The sequence below is a fragment of the Triturus cristatus genome, chromosome 8 (genome assembly GCF_964204655.1).
Source record: "Triturus cristatus chromosome 8, aTriCri1.1, whole genome shotgun sequence".
In the NCBI taxonomy this organism is placed as follows: Eukaryota; Metazoa; Chordata; class Amphibia; order Caudata; family Salamandridae; genus Triturus; species Triturus cristatus.
The window spans coordinates 1,625,383,353-1,625,407,567 of record NC_140591.1 but is presented as its reverse complement, the minus strand read 5'-3'; the positions used below and the strand labels follow the sequence as shown (position 1 = coordinate 1,625,407,567).

At 46.2% G+C, this 24,215-nt stretch overlaps 1 protein-coding gene across 1 annotated transcript in view; it reads right to left on the bottom strand.

The window, feature by feature from the left end:
* LOC146808453 (transient receptor potential cation channel subfamily M member 2-like) overlaps positions 1-24,215 on the bottom strand; it is a 2,757,229-nt gene that overhangs the window by 1,297,085 nt on the left and 1,435,929 nt on the right. The window contains exon 17 of the mRNA XM_085623562.1: positions 9,551-9,794. Within this exon, the coding sequence (XP_085479688.1) occupies positions 9,551-9,794 (244 nt within the window). The remainder of the gene's footprint in view (positions 1-9,550; positions 9,795-24,215) is intronic.

The window sequence follows — 24,215 nt, the reverse complement described above, 5'->3', positions numbered from 1 at the left end:
CTGAAAACGGGAAGCCACAGATGGTCTTGTGGTCGCTCCGTATTGATCCGTCAACGCAGGTATTTCTGGATGATAAATTGGGTGGACTTTACGCATAGGGTACTGAGATATTTGAGTAGGACTCTTTTCGTATAATCTACTTCTGTAAGAGAGTATGGTGGAAATATTACCAAACACCTGTTCCAGTGCTAAGTCAGTAACATAAACACGAACTCTGATATCAAATATTATTTGGGGAGCCTCCGATTCAATATGCGTGTGCCAAAGATCAATCAGTGTAGCAGACATGTGCTTAAGGGCATGCTGCTGTATAAAGGGGTTCGAATTCACGTACAACCTGCCAGATATCCTCAAGACTATAAAGAACATTGTGAGCCCACCTCATTGGCTGACCCGCTATTACCTTCTCATCCTCTCCCACTTCAGATCGCACCAACGGACCTGTCTGTTCTCTGAAACTCGCCAAATCCCTGTCTTCGAACTCACGTACAGGTGTATCAGTACTCAAAGACAACAGAGGCTAAATAACATGACTAGGGGGTAGGACAGTGGCCAAAGATTGTACCGGAGAAAAAAAGTCGGAACAGTAGAAGTAACCGACGTCACTGTCGTCAACAACGATGCGGGAAGAGAAAGAGTAGGGGCGTCGTGACCAGAGCGATAGGTACAACAGCCGCAGAGACGGGGGCACTTTGGACAGGCTGATGCTGCTGAGGGGGAACCACTGAGTATATCCTTTACCGAGCATAGAGGGGTGGGGGTCGAGTATCCAACAGAGCTTCCACAAACGTATCAACTTCCTCTTTAGCCACATAAGACTTATCAATAAGCAACCGAAATCTGTCTTCACACTCTATTCCTGTCTCCTGTTTTTCCCTATCATGAGCCAAGCCTTTTGTGTAAGGGTTTGCATCCTTCCCTTTCTAGCATCCTTCTCCATTTTTAATTGCTTCTGCTTGGCCTCCTTCTGCCAAGTACGAAGAGAGTCAAACATAGACTGCCTACTGCGTCTTTTAAACAACTGTTCCTGAAGAAACCCAATCTTCTGTTCATAGAAAGAGCCCATTAAAGGCTACTGTAACTCGGCAGTGTCCCTCATATATTTGTACCATAACGTACTAAACATATAGGGCTAAGGCCATCTTTCACATACATTTCAAAATTATGACTGCCTTCAGGAGGGCATCTGCAGAGTGACAACACAAACTCCAAATTCTACTGAAACCAGGCATTGCAAAAATAAAAATAAAATCGTTAGTTTACCTGGCGAAGTATTTGCAAACACTTTTCATCAAAACCATAATGGTACCATATCCACAAAGAACCAAAACAGACTCACCTGACAAGTGGGAGAGGGCCTCTATCTAGTGAGAAAGCTATGCGCTCCAACTGGCCATTGAGGGACCTGAAATGTCGGACAAGGAAGGTTTGGAGGCTGCGGCAGGGGGGAAAGGGTGGACTGGACCGGCCACTGGCTCCCTTACCCGTGAGGATGCTGGGTCCCACGTCAGCAGCCATGCAGAGGCTGGACAGTTTGCGTGGCTCTGTGACTGGGCTGGACAGGACGTGACTGGGAACCCCTTCTGTAGCCTTGAAAGGCAGACTGAGATAGACGTGAGGATCTGGCCATAGCTTGAGAATCATTGAAGCACTCTAGCGCTGAGTCTGCCTTGTCGCTGAAAAGGCAAATGCCATCAAAGGGCATGTCCATCAAAGAAAACTTGACATCCCCTGAGAAGCCAGAAGTCCTCAACCAGGAGCAGCATCTAACAGCTACCGACAAGGCAATCGTTCTGCCCAGTGACTCAGTGGTATCCAGTCCACATTGTATGGTGAATTTGGCTGCGCGCCTCCCATCTGTCACTGCTTGAGAGAGAACGGCCCGGACCTCCTACGGGCACTGAGGCAGCACCTGCACAACCATATGCCAGATAATATGGGAGTAGCGGCCCAAGAGGCATGCAGTATTCACCGACCGCAATGCCAAGCTGGAGGAAGAGAACATTTTCTTCCCAAGATGGCCCAGCTTCTTGGATTCCCTATCAGGAAGCAGAAGGGAATACACCTTTTAATGAAGAGGCTTGGACTACCTAGTTCTCAGGGAGGGGTGTTTGGTCAGGAACGCTGGGTCACTGGGGCAGTAACGGCAGGCAATCCTCCTATCCACAGGAGCCCCTGCGCTGGGCGTGGACCAAGTGCCCAGAAGGACACCCATGAGGGCTTCATTGAACAGCAAAAGAGGTTCAGAAGAGGAAGCAGCAGACTGAAGCACCTCTGTTAGGAAGTTAGACCTGACTGCCACCGTAGGCAGCTTGAGGCCCTCGGCTGCCCTCCTCACCACCACAGCATAGGAAGCTCACTCCTCTTTAGCCACAGTAGGGGGCGAAAGCAGGTCAGTGTCAGGGAAAGTGTCCAGAACACTGGCATCACCCAGGTCCATTCTTCAGTCCGGTTCCTCAAGCTGGTCAGTTAAAGGGTCCAGCGGCCCCCCCAGTCATCTTTCTTACCTTCTGGCCCAAAAGGAATGCCAGGAATGAACAGAGGGACAAAAGTCGCTTCCAGAATCTATGTCGATCGACATCGGTTCAGCTGCGTGTCCACTTCGGGGATGAGGTCTGAGCCAACCGGGTACACGGTCGACACCGGAAGCATCGTCATTGGGATCGACGTTGGGGAAGATCAAGTGAGATTGACTGGTGTCGATCCGGATCCAGGCCTGGACCCACAGGGACCCACTGGAGCCGGAGTCCCAGGGCCCATAAACAAATGTGCGGGCCCGAAGGCGCACCAGCAGTCGGGCTGCCCAAATATGAGGTACAAGGTATCAGGAGCTCCCCGTCCTGTCTGGTATGACAGCACCCTAAGGGTTCCCTGCTTGCTCACATTTCTGTCCACTAAGTTGTTTTGTATTTTCCTTTTCTTGCCACTGCCAATGTTTGTTTCTTTTCTTTGTATTTGTTGGTGCCAGTGCTTGTTTTGCTGTGCTTGTTTTGCCAATATCTGTTGTGTTTGGGTGCTAGCTACAGTGTCACATTATTGGACATGTGCTGTTGCTAACCACCTGTCATGCTTATGGGCGTGGAAAAGGCACCTGGCATGCTTATGGGCATGGCTAGCCATGTCTGGTTCACTGCCATTGAATTGGCTATAAAAGCCCAATCCTCACAACTGTCAGTGCTTGGATTAATCTCCTGGTTCCTGCTTCAGCTGGAGAATGCTTCTATCACTGCTTCAGGATCTCCTTCTTCACCATTGGACAGAAGCACAAGCCGGTCTGGAACTGCCGCAAGCATCGGACAGCTAAGTGCAGCGCGCTTTAAGGCTGCATGTGAAGTGAAAGGCTGTGTGACTTTGACATTTTCTGTTGGTATTGGAAGGCTCGTCCTTGCATATTTGCCATGTGAATTGGCCATCTGGTAATTGGCACCATTGACTTTTGATTCAAGCCTATGGCATTTACATGTTTATTTCGCGCTTGGGAGTCATTTTATGTTTGAACTCATTTCATATTTGTATTAGGCTTAGCGCTTGGAGTCATTTTATGTTTGAACTCATTTCATATTTGTATTCAGTTTAGTGCTTGGGGCATTTTATGTTTGAACTCATTACCGACTTCTGAGAGTTTTGTTTCTACACTATTTGCATAGAACTTTGACATTAAGATGAATATTGTGAACTTGATACCATGCCTTGCGCATGAAAGCATCCTGTTACCCCTCTGATCATCATATTGTATGAACACTGGCTTATGTAGCCCTTTGGGCCTGTTCGTAGATGTGAATATTTGTTTATGGGTGTTTTTTACAAACGAAACGACGTGTCTAGGTACCATTTGTTTACCTGGCTGTAGATGACAGATATACATAGCCAGTGACTCCTTTTTGGCAGCATTATTCTTAGTGAACTATTATTTGGATTGTATTCTCCTGCAACCTACAGACAAAGGCTAAGGGAGTATCTCAGCTCCTTTTGAGAACCAGGTGTATAACATAACTCGCTTATTATGGATGTTCTGTGTTGAGTGCGCCTGCGTGGCCCGTAAGTGTCTCTGAATTCATCTGTTGCATTTCTGCTGGGACTTGAACCTGGTTCCTCAGTTCCAAAGTCAGCAGCTCTATAACACATTCCCCATTCTAACTGTCCAGTAAGATTTCAATTAACCCTTGGGAGCAGGTATACTCCCTAGTTTCTCATGTCTTCACAACCGGCAACAGAAATTAGTCCTTCAAAAGAAACTTTGTCCACATCTTGTGGTTCAAACAGTTCTTACCATGAGTCATGTTTCCTGTCATCTCCTCTGCACCAAATGAGAACCTCACTAGCAGTTGTCTAATACATAAAAAAATATCTATTCATTAACTAACAGAAGGCATCTGGAAAGTTACAGCTTCTGCAGTGGAAGAGAAAAACATCTTGCGCAAAACAACAGTTCAACATGGAAAACAGGCCTTTAAATGTTAGCATACAAGTCACTATTAATAGGACATCTGTAGTTAGGCTAACTTAAGTTAATGTTACTTCATTTGTTTGCTCGCAACATCTAGATATGTCTACCTACTACAAAATTTGCACTTATTATTAAAAGTGTTATTTTGCACACAGGTTTTTTTTAAATGCGTGTTTGCTTACAAAATAAGGAAATTGGCTCTAGCAAGTTTCAGACCAAGTCTGGCACCTGAGGGTATAATCACAAGATGTGGCATCTGTGGCTAGAAGTATGTATCAGAGCTAAATTTATTATACAAAATAAATAACCCCACTTTACAACTGAAAAAGAAATGTGGCATTGGTAAGCAGATATGCACAGGCTGTGTGATGTCACACCAAGTGTTGAGAGTCAATGGGTAAAGTGGACTGACTCATTGCCCCATGCTGCATCAATGCTCAGTCTTTAAAGGAGCAAGAAGCGGAGCACCAGGCACAACAACTGAGGCAAATTTGACAATCGCACTGCAATTGATCCACGGCCCCCCAGACTCGTTGTCCTCTTCAACGCTTAACAATTGGACTGGGATACATCGGCAAATAACACCGGCATGTCCTAAATGACAGGCGTCAGACACAGCAATGTTTCCACAAATAGAACGCAATGGAATTGCGGTATGTGCATGGAACATCAACGGCCTAGCCTCCAAAAAGCAAGACCAAGAGTTCATAAAATACCTGACCTCCTTTGACATAATCCCGCTTCAAGAGACCTGGGAATATAAGCTCTTTGACCTGCAAGGCTACACCTCCTACTCACTCCCGGCGACAAAGGCATCTGCCTTTGGTCGCCGCTCGGGGGGGCTTACAACTTCTTGCCTCAATAACCGAAATGGGTGAGCTACTCCCTGTTACCATACATTTGACACCACTAAGGGGCATCCAAGCCACAAAGTTAACACTCAAGCTTAATCAGTCCAAACAGGACATTATAATAATAAACGTTTACATGCACCCAAAACAAAAATCAAAGGCAGCGAAGGAGCTGCTATTGGAGTTGCAGAGAGTAATGGAAGAAGAATCAACAGACCTCATAATTCTGGCTGGAGACTTCAACATACATCTCTTAGGTTATACTAAGGAAGAAGATTCAACGCAGGAACTCTCAAGCGCATGGGGGATACCAACACAAGGCCAAATTCAGTTCACCAAGCCATCTAGGATTGAGAAGAACTTACTTAGGGGCCTAGAATACCTAAACATGAGAGCCTTGAACGGATGGTTCAAGGACGACAGCCCACCAGCAGCCACGTACCACTCAACTACCATATTATCACATATAGACTTTACCTTCATGACTCAGACTTTGTTTAACAAAATAGCCACCTTCAAGATCGGTAACAACAAATTCACCTCCCACAAGAATTGCGTCTTTCAATGAGACCAAGCCAAACCCCTGAAATCCGCAATTCCATCTTGCTGGAGGGAACTTCTAACCTAAAAAGAATAAGGTGCAACTCCAACAATATAGATGAAATAGCAGCAGGAGCCAAAGCTTTATACAACCAAGGTCAAGTCAATTCAACACAACCAACAGAAAGCTGGGAAATATTTGTCAAAACTCTAGGAGACAAATACTCACATAGCAACGGCTGGAAACAACCGAAAGTGGCAGCTGTAACTATCGACGCACAAAATAGCCCTATCACTAAAAAACTAAATCAAACTATAATTCGCACTCTAAATCAACAACGCAAATCTACAATCAATCTGAGACTGCAACGAACATTCCGTGAGCTGAAGACCTCATTAAAACGAAGGAGATGGGAGAAAAAAAGAACAAAGGATAATGATCTTTGGGTGAAACTTATACACAATGCAAACCTGAAAAACAGTGCCAAATTCTGGCAATTAGTAAACAAATTGCAGCATCCCAATCATCATGGGATCAACTCCAATATCACTGAAGCCACCTGGACAGACTATTTATTTAAACACTTCAACGATTATGAACCTGAAACAGCAGTCTCCCTAGCTTCACCGATTTACGATGTCACAACAAACCCAATTGGAGTGGGAAGAAATTACAACCGCCTAAGTGATGTGGGCATCGAACCGTCTAATCCGCCGCAATTAGAGGCAGCACTCCACTCAAGTCACGACCGCCCATCTTGTACAGGAGACAAGTAAAAAGAAACTCTAGTCGAAGCAATAAGCAAGCAAATATCTAGAGGCAGACGGGCAGGAGCACCGGGCCCAAACGGCATACCTCCGTTGTTATACAAACAGGACTCTGACTTCTGGAGCAATGCACTAGTCCCAGTAATGGGACAGGCATTAAGAACTACAGCAATCCCAGAGTCATGGAGAGGCTCAATCATCAGTCCTATATATAAGCAAGGAGCAAGATCCGATTCAAACAACTATCGCCTGATAGCCTTTATAGACACCGAGGCAAAATACTATGCAGGGATTATACTCAAAGACTTGGTTGCCTGGTCCATAAGAAACAACACAATACCAATAACACAAACAGGTTTCCACCAAGGGTAAGGAACCATAACCAATATTATGGCCTTAACCATGCTCATGGATGCAGCAAAGCAAGGCCAATATCCCCTATACCTTTGCTTGATAGATTACACAGCAGCCTTCGACCATGTCAACCGATCCAAGCTCTGGCAAAAGCTGAAGGAATGGGGGATACCTCCACTCCTCCTAGACCAACTCATACAGCTGCATACCGACACATGGATAAGAATTAAACTAGGCGCTGGAAAGCATGTCTCAAACAAAATTATGACCACAAAGGGATTAAAGCAAGGATGCATCCTCGCCCCATTGCTTTTTAGCCTCTTCCTGGCAGACCTGCTGGCAGAACTGGACACTTGCTCCTCACATGCCCCAAAGCTAGGTGGCATGACATTGACAAACCTACTTTATGCCGACGACCTAGTGCTGATCAGTAGAACTCCGATAGGTCTCCAGCACCTTCTAGATGCCACCCAAAAATGTTCACACCGGAACGCCTTAAACATTTTTTTCAAAATATTAAAAGTTATGGGTGTAAACCACCACAAGAAGTCAAATCCTCGCTGGCACCTGGACGGGAAATGTCTGGATCAAGTAACAACCTATAAATACTTGGCCGTGCTGTTAGACAAAAAAAATTCGTTTAAGTCACAGCTAGAATCCTTAAAAAGGAAGGGAGTAATGACCTGCTTGGCATTAAAACCTCTGAAGAAACTGCTTCCAGACTTAACACTCGACCCCTTTTTAAAAGTCCTGCAAGCGAAACTACAACCAACAGTCACCTATGGGAGCGAATCCACGACAGGAAGAGACGCAGCTATCCTCGACTGCATAATTGCAACCTCCTATCGTGCGATTTTCCAACTCCCCAAATTTGTTTCACCTGCTCAAATAAGACTGGAATTCGGTCTTCAAAAACAGGAAGTAGAAAGGCAGGGTGCCTTTTTGAAGAGCTGGCACAAAATCAGAGCTGCTGACACAGGGTCCCTGAACTATCAGCTCTGGCATGAGCTGACCCGTACTGGAAAGTTGCCAGCTAATGACTACCTTCAGAAATCATTGCAGGTTCTTGGTCTGACAAGAGGCCTGGAACACCCCAATGGGCCACTTGGTTTTCAAAAAATTAGTCACAAAATCGACAAGACTCATATTGGTCATAGAGGATAAGAAAGCGGTATCCAAGAAAGCCCATGGTTGGGTTGTGCTTAACAATTACGAAGTTCTTAAATCTCAGCCCTACCTTAAGGTCGGATTCAAGCTTATGATCAAAGAAAAATTCCTAAGGCTTCGGTTGGGAGTCGGTCCGATCAGCCCGCTTTTGCCACCGTGGGAAGGAAGTGGGAGCAATCACACCTGCCGTCTGTGTGTGAAAGACACTGAGACTCTGATCCACATCATATGCATATGCAAGAAGCTAGAGGGCATTCGGAAGGCACTGTTAAAACCAATATTTAACCAGCATGGAATGAGGTCCTGCAGGCAGGCAGTGATGCTGTGCTTTAACCCAACCTTAGTGCAGCTAAACTTCCACCTTACCAAATTCTTCCATCTGACAGCACTGAGACTGAAAAACCCTGCTGCCAATAGTTAAGACCTATTACAGAGAGTCGTAGGTGTTGAACTGGACCACACCACTGGATAACCAAGAAAGTTTCCATAACTGACCTTATGCAGGCCTTCATGGCTGCGCCAGCAGTGCTAATACAGCTGAAACAATGTTTTTGTCTTTTAAACACAAAACCAAAGCATTTTTAACCTTGTATTTTATCTTAAATTGTTTTATTAATGTAATTTTTATTTTATTTACCTTTAATGGTTTGAATGCAACTGTTTTAATTAATCATGCATAATAAATTTACCTCCATTGCCCCATGCTGCATGCAGAGGTGGGCGGATGAAAAATGTGTATGACAGATTAACAGATTAATGGATGAAATCTACTGACCCAAAGCACCTAGATCTATGTATACTATGTGTGCTTTTTATGGTAAAAACGATACTCTGGTGAGACTAAAACTGTCTAAAAGGCCAGACTTAAAAATAGGGCGAATGGTTGCCACAACACGATGGGCAGACAACATTCCAGTTTTGCAGACAGTGCTTCTACGACGGTGGTTGAAGCATTATGGTCAAAATAAGCCCGGTCATGCCAGAGGAGATGTTTTAATGTAATAATGCAAACCCTTTTCACGTCTAAAACCTGAACAAGCTTGTGGCTTTATCTGGTACCTAGTGAAAGATAACTGACATAGGGTGACTGCACTGTGGAGAGATCGGAGGCATGACAGGCCAGGTAGATGCCACCAGACCTCTACCTGGCATAAGTGGTCAGTGATATCTCCTTCCAGAACTACAATCAACGGGTTGTTTTGGCTTATGCATCATTTTGTCTGTGACAATGGCTTTACACTAATAGAGGGAGTAAATGAGCTGGTCACATATATTTATGAAAATCATACTCAAATACATATGTTTTCCTAATATATTCTGCACCTCTAAGAACTACAGATGTTTTACATGTACACTTTCAGCATTGATACAGGCAATGCATTTATATATAGTATTGTTTGTAGCTAGGCTGCATGTAAATTACCTGCCTTACTTCTTCACACAATGAAGTAAAAGCCCAAACATACAGCAGGTACTCTATCCAGGATGGTTCTTCATGGAAATCCATCATGATAATGTAGGCAAACAATAAGAGGAACCAAATGAATGTTACAGCATTCCAGTAAAAAATCACCACAGGAGCAGTATAGAAATGTGCAAGGCGCTGCAAAAAGCTCAGTGCTGGTGGTTTCCTTTCTTCATTTTCAGAAGACTTCTGTGTCCGTGTCCTGGAATGAGATTAGCATCAAGCATTGTGTAGGATTGTTCAATAGACATACAGTTACAGACGCGCAACATCTGCTTCCGTTAACTAGAATGAGACTAGCATCAAGCATTCATCAATGTAGCGAGTAGGGTTGTTCAAAAGAGACACGTTTACTGATCTAGAACATCTACTTTCTTGTACTAGAATGAGACTAGCATCAATCATTCATCAACCTAGCGCGTAGGGTTGTTGAAGAGAGACACAGTTACAAACCTGTAACATCTGCGTCTGTGTACTAGATTGAGACTACCATCGAGCATTTATCAATCTAGTGCATAGGGTTGCTCCAAAGAGACACGGTTACAGACTTGTAACATCTGCATCCGTGTACTAGAATGAGACTAGCAACGGGCATTCATCAATCTAGCGCTTAAGTTTGTTCAAGAGACAACGTTCCTGAGCTGTAACATGTGCTTCTGGGAACTAGAAAAAAAAGCTACTGACCTGTAACTGTAGTTCTCCAGTATTGGAATCTTTCATAGATTCACATTGTTGAATCATTCCCCATCATCGAGATGGGAGTCCCCGGTACATCAAAATAGCAATGGAAAGCAGTAAGCAGGCACAGGCCCATTCCCGTTTTTTTAAATTATCTCCATTGTTTTGTAAAAGAGATCAAAAGTCAATCCTGAACCAATCAGGACCTCTCACCCTCTAGAACACTCCTGAGAGAATCTTAGACCCTCAGATTTTCACAGCACGTTTGCAACAGGTACACCTATAAATATCCAACGATGAGCCTCTCAGGAAAGGAGGGTGGGTCGCAAGTGAATCTATGAAAGATTCCAATACAGAGGAACTACAGTTACAGGTTAGTAACTTATTTTCTTACACCAGTATAGGCACTTTCATAGATTCGCATGCTTGAATCTAGTAGCTAGCAGTCAGCAGCACATTTTTTCTTGTATCTTTCTAAGCGTGTCAAATTCATATTGTCAACTTTTAGAGGAGCAGATATAACTTAAACCGCCACTCTAAAAACCGATAGCGATAGCATACAGAAACATTTGTATAATTTACACATAATATAAATACGAAATGATAGGGGTAGAAGATAAAGACCATGTACATGTGTATATATATATATATATATATGTATATATACATATATATATATTAATATGGAGGGGTGAAGGAGAGAGCTCAAAGTCACTGCAACAGGTTCCTCATCACAGCCTGGCCTACTGGGTACTCTTCAAGGTCGCAGTTCTGCAGATGTCCTGGATAGGTACTCCGGAAAAAAAAGCAGCAGATGTAAAGATTGCCCTTGTTGAGTGAGCACGCACAGGTTTTCATGCTGCTTGATGTCAATATTGGATTGCACTCGAGATCCAAAGTGCAATCCCCCTTTTTGATAGTGAATAGCCATTCTGGGGCACACTGAAGGATACAAAGAGCTGGGTTGATTTGCAAATGGTTTAGTTCTAAGTAGATACAATTTGAGACAACGCTGAATATCTAGTGAATAAAGAGCTCTTTACGCAGCAGTTGTTGATTGTGGAAAGAAGATCTTAAGGATAAGAGGCTCATTCAAATGAAAGTCCAACTGAACTTTAGGGATGAACTTGCGTTTAGTACAAAGAACTACTTGGTCATCCCTAAACTGCAGGAACAGTTCCTGTATTGTCAGAGCCTGAATTCTCCTAACTCTTCTGGCAGATGTCAAAGCCAGAAGAAGGGCAACCTTCCATGACAGGAACTTAAGGTCCGCCTTGTGTATAGGTTTAAAAGGATGTTTCATGGCGACAAATACTAAGGGAACTAAGCCAGATACTGGGAACCCGTCTCCAGAGGGATGCCAAGTACGCATTGTTGGGTATTTCCGCAGATGTAGACCTCCCCCGATGTAAACTCCTACTCTGTAATCTGGGATTGGTAGTGGATAAAAAGGACATTCCCAAACACTGGGGAGCTCCTGACAGACTCCTAGCAGAATGGAGGACGGGCATGGACCTATAAATGGTCGTGGAAAAAGTGACATATGAGGCTCGGCTACTCTTGAAAATTCACGTGGCTGAGGCACTAAGGTCTCGAGATGGAGTCCGAAGTAAGGCGAAATGGCTGCACACAGACCTGACCCAGAGGGTAGGAAGGGAAGAGATCAGAGCCCCACCCCGATCCGGGGACTGTGTGGGAGAGGAGGAGATATACAGCTATACTGTATAACTTGTATCAGAAATGCAATTTTGCTGCTTGTAGTGTATGTGTCCCTAAATGCTAGCTGTTATGTTAATAAAAATACAAATATTTTTTTTTAAAAGGATGTTTGATGGGTTGTGACAATACTATATTAAGATGCCAGAGAGGTGGCGGAGGCTTGACAGGTGGAAAGGTGCAAAATAGATCTCTCATGAAATGCCTAATGCTCCTGGCGGACCATAATGATGGTCCTGAAGATGTACTCCTAAATTGAGATCTAGCAGCTAGATGGGCGTCAATCAAAGCGTGTGCTAATGTGGATTTTGCTAAGCACAGGATGTACGGAAGGATCTCATGGGGTGAGGATAGCAGCGGAGGAACATTTGAATCCTGACACCATCCACAGAATCTTTTGCCTTTCATTGTGTAAGTTCTATTAGTGCTTTGTGCCTGGGCATTGGAAAGAACATCTCTACATTCAGACGGGATTTCTAGAAGCTGAAATTCAAGGTGTTCAGGAGCTATGCCGCTAATCGAAGCAATTTCGGATCTGGGTGTAGAACCTGTTCCTGGGACATCATTAGAAGAGATGGACTGGGATGCAGACAAAAAGGTTGTCTCTCTGAAAGAAGGAGAAGTTATATGAACCAATTTTGACGTGGCCATGAGGGAGCTCTTAGGATCATTCTGCAGGTTTCTGCTTCAATCTTCATTAGTAGTTGTGGCAGGAGGGGAATCGGCGGGAAAGCGTAGGCAAAGATGCCATTAAAAATGCATTCCTTCAGGATCTCGGTTGGTGATGCCGACCTGTGGAGTACTGGCATTTACTTGTTCTGCAACGTCCCAAAGAGCTCCACTGTTGGTCTGACAAAAATGATGTTGAGCGTCTCTTGATGGACCTCCCACTCGTAGCAAGTCAATTTGAGCCTGCTTAATATGTCTGTTGTCGGTTCTGATCGCCCAGATGATGTTCCGCATTTAGAGAGATTCAGTTCTGCATCGGCTACTTCAAGATGTACTGAGCCTCCTGAGAGAGGAGGTAGGATCTGGTGCCGCCATGCTTGTAGAGATAATGCATTGCTTTTGTGTTATCCGTTATGACCAACACCAACACCGCAGTGTTCCTTATTTTCGACAGGAATGCCGTCAATGCCAACCTCACTGCCCTAAGCTCCAGCAAATTGGTGTGAAGATGCTGGTCCTGATGCTACCAATGGCCACTGACCTTAAGGTCTTGCAGGAAAGCTCCCCATCCTTTCAGGGAGGCATCAGTGGGGATCCCTTCAGGAGCTGGCGTGGTGCGAAAGGAGAGACCTACGGAAATATTCTGACGCCGGGTCCACCAAGAGACGGTGTTGACCTTACCTAGAGTTACTGTAATGACAATTTCGAAAGAACCTACTGCCTGATGCCATTGCCAATCCAGCTCTTACAGCAATGGCCGCATTCACAATCTGCAAAAAAGGAATAAGAGGAATGCAAGATGACATTGCTCCCAGGAGGGAATTGTAATGGCAAACTGAAAGGGACTTTCTGCTTGTGAATGATTGAGCCAATGATATTAGTTTTGCTTGTCTCTCGAGAGAGGGAAATGCTATGTTTATTGTGGTGTCTGTGAGAAAGTGCTCTCTTTCTTGCATGGTATGCCCCCACTTTTTGCTAAATTGCTGAATGTACTTTAACTGAGTGTACCCTGGACTCCTGCCAATCAGGTGCCCAGGGCCTATGTTCCTTCCTTAAACACACACACTCCAAATTGGCAAACCCTGGCCACATGTCAGCCCCTAGTAAATGGTACCCTAGGTACCCTGGGCCTTGTGACCAGGGAAGGCCCCTAAGGGCTGCAGCACTCATTGTGCCACCCTTAGGGGCCCTGTACCCTTACACACACACACTGCCTTTGCAGGCTGAGTGTCTGGGTGCAGGACAAAATGAGTCGACATGGCACACATCCCTGTGTGCCATGCCCAACACCCACACTGCCAAGGCATATGTCAGTCACCCCTCTGGCTGGGTGCCTTATGCCCATGGTGTGGGCACAGGAGCAGGAGCCCTGTGCCCCTACAGTACCCAGGTCCATTCCCGGGCACTGTAAGTGCAGTGCTGCCATTTAAGAGTACATGGTGCTGAGAGCTCGTCAAACACGAGCTCCACAGCACCATAATGGCAACACTAAAGACTGGGAAGTTTGGTATCAAACTTCTCAGCACATTAAACCCACACTGATGCCAGTGTGAGATTTAATGTACCAAGCACCCCAGAGGGCATCTTAGAGATACCCCCTTACAACTAACCTACAATCCACGTCTGCTCTGAGGCTGCCCAGGCTGCCACACAGCAGACATGTTGCTGGACCCCTGGGTGGGAGAGCCCCTGCTCTCCCGGCCCAGCAACAATGCACATCCTGGGTGAGGTGATACATCTCCTCCCCCAGGATGAGCAAAGAGAAGCTTCAAAGGCCTGCCGCCTCTAGGAGTTTCCCCAGGCTACTGTAACTCCCCACTCTGGCAGGAAGCTTGGCCGGAAACCCCATACAAGGACAGGGGATGTGCCAGCCTGCCCACCCCACCCCTCAGGTGGGGGAGGCGAGGTGAAGCACATCTCCGGGCTCTCGCCATCTTGAAGATGGGAGGCCCTACCCTATCAGGATTAGGCTACTGCCCCCCTCCCACAGGAGAGGGGCAGGATAGGGGGTGTACCCACCCCAGGACAAGGACCCATTGGTCTCTGACCTTCACCTACCTGTAACGCCCCTAAATCTAGTATTTAGGGGCACCCTGAACCTTCCTTCCCCAGATTCCAGATTAAAAAAACTACAAGAAGAGCAAGAAGAACAAAGACCTGCCCTGCAGCTGCTAAAAAGGGAAGAAGACATCAACTGCTTTGGCCCCAGCCCTACCGGCCTGTCGACTCCCAGACCTGCACCAGCACGGCATCTCTCGTGGCCAGCAACCTCACCAACCCCGGAGGACCTGGCTACCTTTTGGCTCTAAGCCCCGGGGACTCCCATGAGTAGAGGCTCTACTCAGAAACCTATTTCTAACCCCTGGCAGCAGCCCGGAACTGCGAACCCAGCACACTCTGCACCAGCCAAGCCTGGCCAGTGTCGGAGTGGACAAAGACCCTGAGGACGACCCCACGGCAACTGTGACCCCGAATCCGGCACCCAAGGACCCCCCTCGACATTCCGGAAGAAGCCTGCAGCCTCGGAACAAGGTGCCCCCCCAACCGCGATCATCAGAGGGTAAGATTTCCCGACACCAAAAGGCACCCCTGCACGCGGCGCCCTGCGCCCAAACCCGGGGTACCCACCTAACCTACAACTACCCAACTTATCTCTCGAAGTGGTGGTGGCACCTGAAGCATCCTCGTCCCCGAGCTTGCAGCCTTTTTCCTAACCGGAACATTCCCATTGATTTCCATTGAGCGCCCGACGGCTCAAAAGCACCCTGCACCCAGCCGCCCGAGTGGCCCTGGCAGTGCAATCTCTACACTAGCCTACTTCCCCACTTGCCCTGAGTAAGTGACCAGGAGCCCAGCTCCCACAGCCGCGTGGCCTGCTAGTCAGCAGCCACCAAACCAGGCCCCCCTATTCCTCATAGGCTAACATTGGGCCTAACTCTCTCTGCACCCGGCCGTCCTGTAACCGCTGAGGGTGAACTGACTGTACCTACCTGACACTGGGAGACCCCTGAGTCTATGCCCAGAACTTCAACTCTGCCAGTCGAGAACTTACCCTTAAACCGCGAACTTCATTTTCCTCATAGGGTAACATTGACTGGCTTTTTCTTGGAAATTCTTCTAAGTGTGAACTTTTCAAAACTCAAAATATTCACCAAAAATCAGCCGAGTACCAAAAACGAATTTACTCACCTGCTCTTAGGTGAGCTCCCAGTGCTGGATCTTGGTGCCCAGCACTGACTCTGAAAAGTACCCACAACTATACTTACCTTTAACTCATTTTTCTTCCATAGGAAACCATTGACTGCTTTTCTATGAAATTTCTTCTAAGTGGTGATTTCTGCAATTTCTAAATATTCCTCAAAAATCGTATAACATCTGAAAACGTAATTACTTACCTGTTTTGGATAAATGTCCCAGTACTGAGTCTAGCCACCCAGTACTGGATTACAAAAGTAACGATAACCTACTGTACCTGTAACCTATATTTCCTTCCATAGGGAATCATTGATTGTTTGCTCTGAAATATTTTCTAAGTGCTCACTTTTGAAATAGCTAAATATTAGTTAAAAATCACTACAGTACCAAAGTCGACTTTCAACAGCTGATTCTGAGAACTGACCCAGTACTGGATCTAGGATCCAAGCCTGGAATTACAAAAGTAATCTAAAAAGTAATCTGTTGCATATAATTTGAATTTAGCATTGAGCTCAATGTATTGTGTTTAGAAATAGAGTTGCCTACTGCAACTATTTGTAACTGTTTACTAAAAAGTCTATTGCATATACAAAAGTATTTTTATGAAACATCTCCTTTCGAGAAAGTATATTTTAATTCCAAGTGTTGGTTCTAAAATAAAACAAGCATATATTTTTTATATACAAACCATTGGCCTAGAGTTCAGTTATTGAGTGTGTGGAACTATTTGCTGACTAAGTGTGTACAACAAATGCTTTACACGTCCTCTGATACTGCCTTACTGCTCGACCAGGCTACCACTTTGGAGAGTAAGGTTATATCTAACTTTAACCTCTGTTAAACCCTTGGGGTCTGTGGACTCTGTACACCCTGTACCTATTAAGGAACAGTATATACAGAGCCACTTTCTCACAGTGTCCAATATTGCTCCTAAGAAGGTGATGCTTGTGGAAGGGCGTACGGTCCATTTCCATTCGTTCAGGGTTAGACATAGCTCGGCAAATACTCTAGTATATGCCTCTGTGGATGACTGGACTGCTGAGTGTGACGGTGCCTTGATTAGCCAGTCATCCAGGTACGGAAACACTTGATGCCTTTGTGTCCTTAGAAAGGTTGCTACTAGAGTCAGACATTTGGTGAATATTCTTGGAGCCGATTTCAGGCCAAAAGGCAGCACCCTGAATTGGTAATGGCTGGGGCTACGACAAATTAAAGGTACTGCCTGTGGGAGGGATAGATGGGAACGTGAAAATATAAGTCTTGTAAGTCTAAGGTGATCTCCTGGGTTTAGGAGTAACAAAATGTCCTGAAGAGAGGCCATGGTGAAGGACTGCTTTTTGAGGTAGGTGTTGAGAGTCCTTGAATCCAGGATCGGACACCACTATCTGAAATCTTTCCGCACCAAAAAGAAACTGGAATAGAATCCTTTCCCACTCTGGGACTTTGGAACTGGTTCTATTGCTCCTTTTCGGAGCATTGCAAGAATTTCCAAATGCAGGAGCTGATGTGTTTTACTTCTTGTCGACCTGGTGGAGTACAAGGTGAGATCCGAAGGAACTCAAGGTATGGCCGAAGTGTATCAGGTTGAGGACCCATTGGTCAGTAGTTCTTTTTTGCCACAGATGAAGGTGTAATGAGATTTGCCCACCAAGGAAATCTGAGGATGAGTTGGGAAAGATATAGCTGGAGCCTGAAATTCATCATTGGCGTCATGAGGTATCTTTTCCTTGACGCCCCCCTCTTCCTCTGGGGGTAGATTTTGAACATACTGGGGTCGATAAGGCTGGAATGAAGTAGTGTAGGAGGGATACCTGTACTGCTGATATTCGCTTCAATAGAAAGGAAGGCCCCCTCCTCTCACAACCCTAAAGGGTACTTCCCGGTATTGAAGCATCCCCAATGCCTTTGCAGTGTCAGTATCTTTCTTTATATTCTGTAGTGCAGCGTTGATGTACTTTCCAAATAACGCTTCCCCATAGAATGGAAGGTCATGAATCTTGTTTTGAACTTCAGGCCTAAACGAAGTGGCCCTGAGCAATCCTTGATTGCTCAACACTGCTGCCCCCCCCCCCCCAGCAACCTGAATGCTGTAGTGACTATGTTCATCGCACACTCTATCACCTCCGCAGATGCTCTCTCTCCTTCTTGGACAATTTTCCCAACCTCTGATATACTATCCCCAGGAAGTTGATGCACACATGTTGATCATAGCGACCTAAAATGGCAAGAGCATTGGGCGCTCTGACTACTAGAGCTGATATTGAAGAAAAAAGCATTCAAGTTTTTTCCAAGAACCTGCCTTCCCCATCTTGAGGTGTGGTGATGGGTGCAGACGGGTTCTTGGACTTTCTCTGCACTGCCTGAGAAATCACAGAGTCTGGATTGGGATGACCCACCAGGAAAGCAGGAGCATCCTCCAGAGCCTTGTATTTTCTCCAATCTGGATAACACTGGCGTCACTGTAGCTGACGTTTTCATGAAACAGATACCTCTCACCGATTTTCTAGAAGGCTCTTTAAAATCATATAAAAAACAGACAGCTTGAGATGTTGGCATTTGCAGATGAAACCTCTTGGCTGCCCCTTCAAGTAGGTTGACAAAACCACCAATATCCTCTGGTGGCGAGTCAATGGGCACAGAGAGGGAGAAGATGGTGTGGGAATTAGGTAGTCATCCCATTCTTGATGTGGATCTTGAGTTCCCCTTCTTCCTGGTCATCATCTGTAGTTCCTGGATCTAGTTGAGGAACTGATGGTGGTCATTTCTGAAGAGGCTGCAACTGTAAATCATGAACCCTCTTGGGGGTAGAAGTGATAGATTGTGGCATAGGAGCCAATGTAGACTGTCCGGGAGGCTTATACGCTGGCGGAAATCTCTTTTTATAGTCAGCCAACATGAATAACAGGTCCGTTAGCAACGATGACGGCACATAGACTACTTCCTCGATAGTCACAATGGTATTCCTGCTGAGGAATATAATAGTTATCCTCCACATAAAAACCATCTTCGTGGCACTTAACGTGCGATGGCCGGGGCTACTCGCACAATCAAAAGGACCCTCATCATCTTCCTCAGAATTTGGCTCTTCCAACAGATGAGATGACAACAAAGGGGTAACCTTGCTGGGTGAGGTAACTTCTGGTGTAATCTGCCTCGTTCTAGGTTTCTCTCTCTTTTCCGGTGTTTTTTCCTTCGGCGATGATCCCGTCAACGACACCACTGTCCGTGAAGTGGGTGTCGGCGGTAATTCAGAAACCGTAATTGACGGTGTTGTTGCCGTAGATGCTGTCATTACCATTGTTGACGGTGCCGCCGTCATTTTCGTCATCGTTGCCGTCGGCGTCTTCATAGTCGCCATAAGCGTCGTCGAAGTAGTCGTCAGCGTTATCCCCGGCTTCGTCGACGATTATGTCGTCAACGGCGACAAACCTGAAGTCTTCACTGACATCAATTACGGTGCAGCACTTGACTTCTGTTTAGAACCTGAAGGCTGGCAGACCTCTATAATCGTCGATGACGATGAGGGCTTCTTCCTCGACGGTCTCGCTGACGTCAGACGAGGAAGGCTTCTTGAAAGAGTGCCTGCTTTGAGGGGGAGCTTAGAACTAGCCTTTTTTGATTGTCTGTCCCCCGAATGCCTATTTCTCTCCTTTTCAGGTTTGTGGAGAGATTTTGAGAGACTGCGCCCCTGAGACGTCTGAGAGGCCTTTATGAGGGATTTCTTGGGACTCTCACTAGAGGAATGATATTGAAGAAATCTCCCCCTTTTATGCGACCTCCTAGATGATGAAGAGGACGCCTCATCACTGTCCTCACTCAAAATCACTTCCTTCCTGGCCTTACGTTTTTGAAGCCATATAAGAAGGCGGCGCTCACGATCCCTCAAAGTTTTGTTAGAAAAGGTACAATATACCTTACACCACTTTGCTTTATGGTTTGGATACAAGCAATAAATGCAGTCACTGTGAGGGTCGTCTGTATGAAGTCTTTTCTTACAGCAAGTGGCACATGCTCTAAAAAGAGTATTTTTTTCTTATCTGGCATGACTATGCCAGAAACCAGCAAATCAATACTGAAGAAGATAGTACTGTAGTAGAAATTGTTGACAGAAGCAAAGAACTATAAAAAATCACTGAAGTAGAAGAAGAAGCTGAGCTGTGCTCAGAGAAGCCTCCCTCGCACAACGTGCAGTAGAAAATCTGTGGGTCTAAAGTTCTCTGAGGTGTGTTCTAGAGGGTGAGAGGTCCTAATTGCTTCAGGATTGACTTTTGGGCTCTTTTACAAAACAATGGAGATAAGTTACAAAACAGAAATGGGCCTAGGCTTGCTTTCTGCTTTGTATTAGCTATGTATTGCTGTTTTGATGCATTGGGAACTCCCATCTCGATGAGGGGAAAGGATTCAAGCATGTGGATCTATGAAAGCGCCAATACTGGAGTAAGATGTAATGAGTGATGTAATGTGGGATAATTAGCAGTACATGGCAAGTGCGCAAGTTATAGTTACCTTAGGGCACAAGTTATAGTTACTTGAGATAACTATAACTGCTGAATTGCCATGAATTTGTATATGTGAACTCTGAACCCCGATTTGGTCCTCGGTACACCATCCCCGGGGCTCAGCACTATATTTAATGGGGAGGTATGCATGCAGCCCCCCCTCCCTGTCCAAATTTGGCCCTGGGAACCCCATCTCTTATGGCCTGGCACCTTTTGTAGGGGAAGGAGACATGTGTTCACCTCCCTGGACAAATATTGGCCCCAGTGAGACCATCCCCTGGTGTCTGGTGCACTTTTTTAGAGGTGGGGGTATGTGGACCCCCTCCCCGGGTTGTTTCTGGCCTTGGGGAATCCCCACTATATTTACAGGGAAAGTGGGCATGCAGCCCCCCGTCCTGGGCTGATTTCAGCCTTGGGGACCCCATCACCCGGGGCCCAGACATATTATTTTTTGGGGGACAAATTTATTTCGCATTTTGGTTGACAAAAGAAAACATTTCAGCATCATCATAAGCATCAAAGGAGACAAGAAAACAGGAGGACCCAGCCCCCATTACCTCTCATGATTCACTTGTTAGGCAAGCAGGAGAAGTCCAACAGAGCAGCAATATACTCAGCTGGACCTAAACACCCTCACCCCGGTTGTTCAGTTAAAAAAGAAAAAACACAATATTTACTTATATTAATGAGAAAAATTCCACAGTAAAGAAGGGTTGATCTGCAGACCCTCAACCCGAAATGTTTTCGTCCTCAGGACCGCCTCCTTAAAGGCCCAGCAGCTTTTAAAATGTGGAGGGGGTTACGCAGCACGCCTCCCTGGGCCGATTTAACAACAAAGTTTGGGTGCCTATCTAGGGCACCCACCACACTATGGTTGGGGCCGCAAGGGGAGCCTCAGCCATTGCTCCCACCCGCAGGGAGAAGCTAAAAATGCTGCTGACGACAAGAGCATTTTTTTCCTCAGCTTCAGTGTGAGCAGAGAAACAGATGAAAAGTCCAAGTTCCAACATACATATTGTTGGAACTGGCACTTTTTGGTTGGCTGAGGCAATACCCCAGCCAGGCAGAACGTATCACTCTTGTCAGGGGTGGGTGATTACACCCACTGTATAACTTGCACTCACCCTTGTGCAGCTTGGCAATGAGCAGTCAGGCTTACCACAGAGGCACTGTGCAAAGCATCATGAAAGAGACTCCATAAGTGGTGTATGTAAATAACATGTGTACTCAACACACATAATAATCAACACAACATAAACATAATGTATTTCTGGGCATAAATCACACTTGGGATTATTACTAGCAGTATTAGACCCAACCGTGTTCGAATGACATCAGCAATATGCACACTTGGGAAAGATCCTATTTTACACCATCCCAGCACCCTAATGTGGTGCAACACGTTGTCCACCCCAGGCCCACCTTGGTAATTGTTATATTTGAATACCACACAGTTAGAGGGTGCACCCCGGGTGACAGAGATATTTGAAATATGTACATAGACAGAGTTATACCACTTTTTAGCAGCACCAGGGGCCAAGGCCGCAGAGGTAAAACCAATGTTAAATGTAATGCTCTTCTGGCAAGAAATCAACGTCTAAGGTAAACCGCTGGCCAGTGTCATGAATCACAGGCAGTTTATCGACTGACACTCACACACACACACACTCTGCACCAATACGCAGTGCAACAGATATCAGGAAAGTCTGTACGGGACATTCTCGCACACATACATACTCAGCACACTAATGTGGTGCAACTGATACCCAGTCGACTGAGAGCCCACTGCAAGCTCCGTGGCCCCAAGCCTCCCTCCACCCTCCAGCTCACCTCAACTAACTATCCTACAACCACTGATTGGAGACAACCTGTCCCCCCCCCCACCCCACCCCCCCGCCGGGCAATAGGCCACAGGCGGCCGAGGTCACTCTTAATCAGGGTCCCAGGGAACCAGGCTGGGGTAGGTAACATGATTAACTACGAGGCAGTCGTCAAAGGAGGGTTTGGCAGCCACCCAAGAAGTTTACCTACAGGATGCGGAGCAGGAACAGGCTGAGGGCAATAGTCGGTCACACAAAAGGTGTCCACAAGGGCCTTCCGGCATCAGCCCAGTTCTCCGAAGCCCGGGTGGGGGTAAAGCAGTCTCTTGACTCACATCCGATCATTCTCGGAAGCATTCCTCCCTGCCCAGTCAATCACTCTCACCACCCAGGCCCGAGCCAGGCAATACTGCCTGGCAATACAATGTTGTCGGGGAAGGCTGGGTTAGTAGAGGGCAGTTGGTCTGCCGCACTGTGGGCACACAAGGTACAATCAATAAAGGGGGACTAAAACGGGGGGCTCTCAGAAGGAGGAGGCATTGTGTCAGGTACACGTCGATCAGAGAGGCACCTTAGTAATCTGGGAACACAATCTGATACAGGTCGCACCAGACCATTCCGGTCACTCACAATGAAGAGTTGCAAATTCCATACCTTCCTTGAAATGAGTGAGGCACAACGTCTGGTGCACGTTGAAATTGGTCACACCAGACAGTTGCGGTCACACACACAGGTGCAAGTTCAGCAATGCCTCATGAGGTGTAATGAGGCAATACTATGATTACACCCCCACCTCCTAACCTGTGAATTGGACACTGCACGCAATGAGCATGCAGTCGGTGTGTCGCACGAGAGAGATGCGGCACAATCGACGAAGTGGGCCAAGCAGGATCCCACAACCGGTGAATCTACTCACCATCAACAAGAAGTTTATGCGTGCAGGGGCCACATGCCTTAGATGTGGGCAAGATTCATGGCTCCGACAAGACAATCCGGACACCAGGCACAATTGTTTGTTCCACGCTCATGCAGTGCTACCAGTTGGGATCCAGCAGATGGTGTGGGCACTTGTGAGGACACTGCTCTCCAGGTGTCACCCGAAGACGGCTTGGGTCCCTCATAGGAGATCTTTGATGTCCATGAGCCCTCCAGTTTTTTTTTTTGTTGCATCGTTTATATAGCGCGAACTAGACCCGAAGGTATTGGAGCGCTGTACATGAGCACCGTATTTACATTACATATTCAGGCACGGGGAGATTAAGTGATTTGCCCAGAATCACAGGATGTGGACGCGACCCCGAGGCTCGAACCCTGGTTTTCAGCACCAAAGTCGTCAGTCTAGCCGACGGACCACATCCTCTCCCCTAGCAGGGGGAAAGCTCTACAAGCCCTTGGAGAGCACACCTCAGGGTGCCATACATCAGCAGGTAGTTGGCCCAGGCCAGCCCTATTCAGGAAGGACAAGCAGTCCCTTTAATGGCAGTAATACTACTTGTGCACAACAGATTCCTCTGGCAGTGTGCATCACATAGTTCCAGCTTCTCCAGTCCCACGTCTCCACAAGCGTATCTCTCTTCTGCTGAAGTATGGCACCAGTAGTTATACTGTAGTGTGCCTTTGAAGATGGGGTGTTTCAAAGGGTCTCCCTTTAAACCACCGATTTATTTATTTATAAAGTTTTATATAGCGCGAACAAGATCCCGAAGGATATCAGAGCGCTTTACAAAAAGATGGAAGGAAGTGCAATGTCTCCCCTAAATTTCAGTTCTGTCTGCCTTGAGGCCTAGGAATGCAGGTCTTAATCTTTAGTGGGGCCATGACCAAAGCCTCATTCTCCAGTCTTTCCAGCCAAGCCCGCAAATGTAAGTGGTCTGTCATTCCAGTTGCATGCCCAGTGTTTTATAGCTGTAGCTGGGGAATGCCTAGATGTGCTCCCCCAACCTCCAGTGTGTACTGGAGCCAAGCACAAAGGCACACAAAGAGTTGTAAAGCATAGAAATGCCCACTTTCTAATAGCAACATTTCTGTAAGAGCCATGACAAAGAC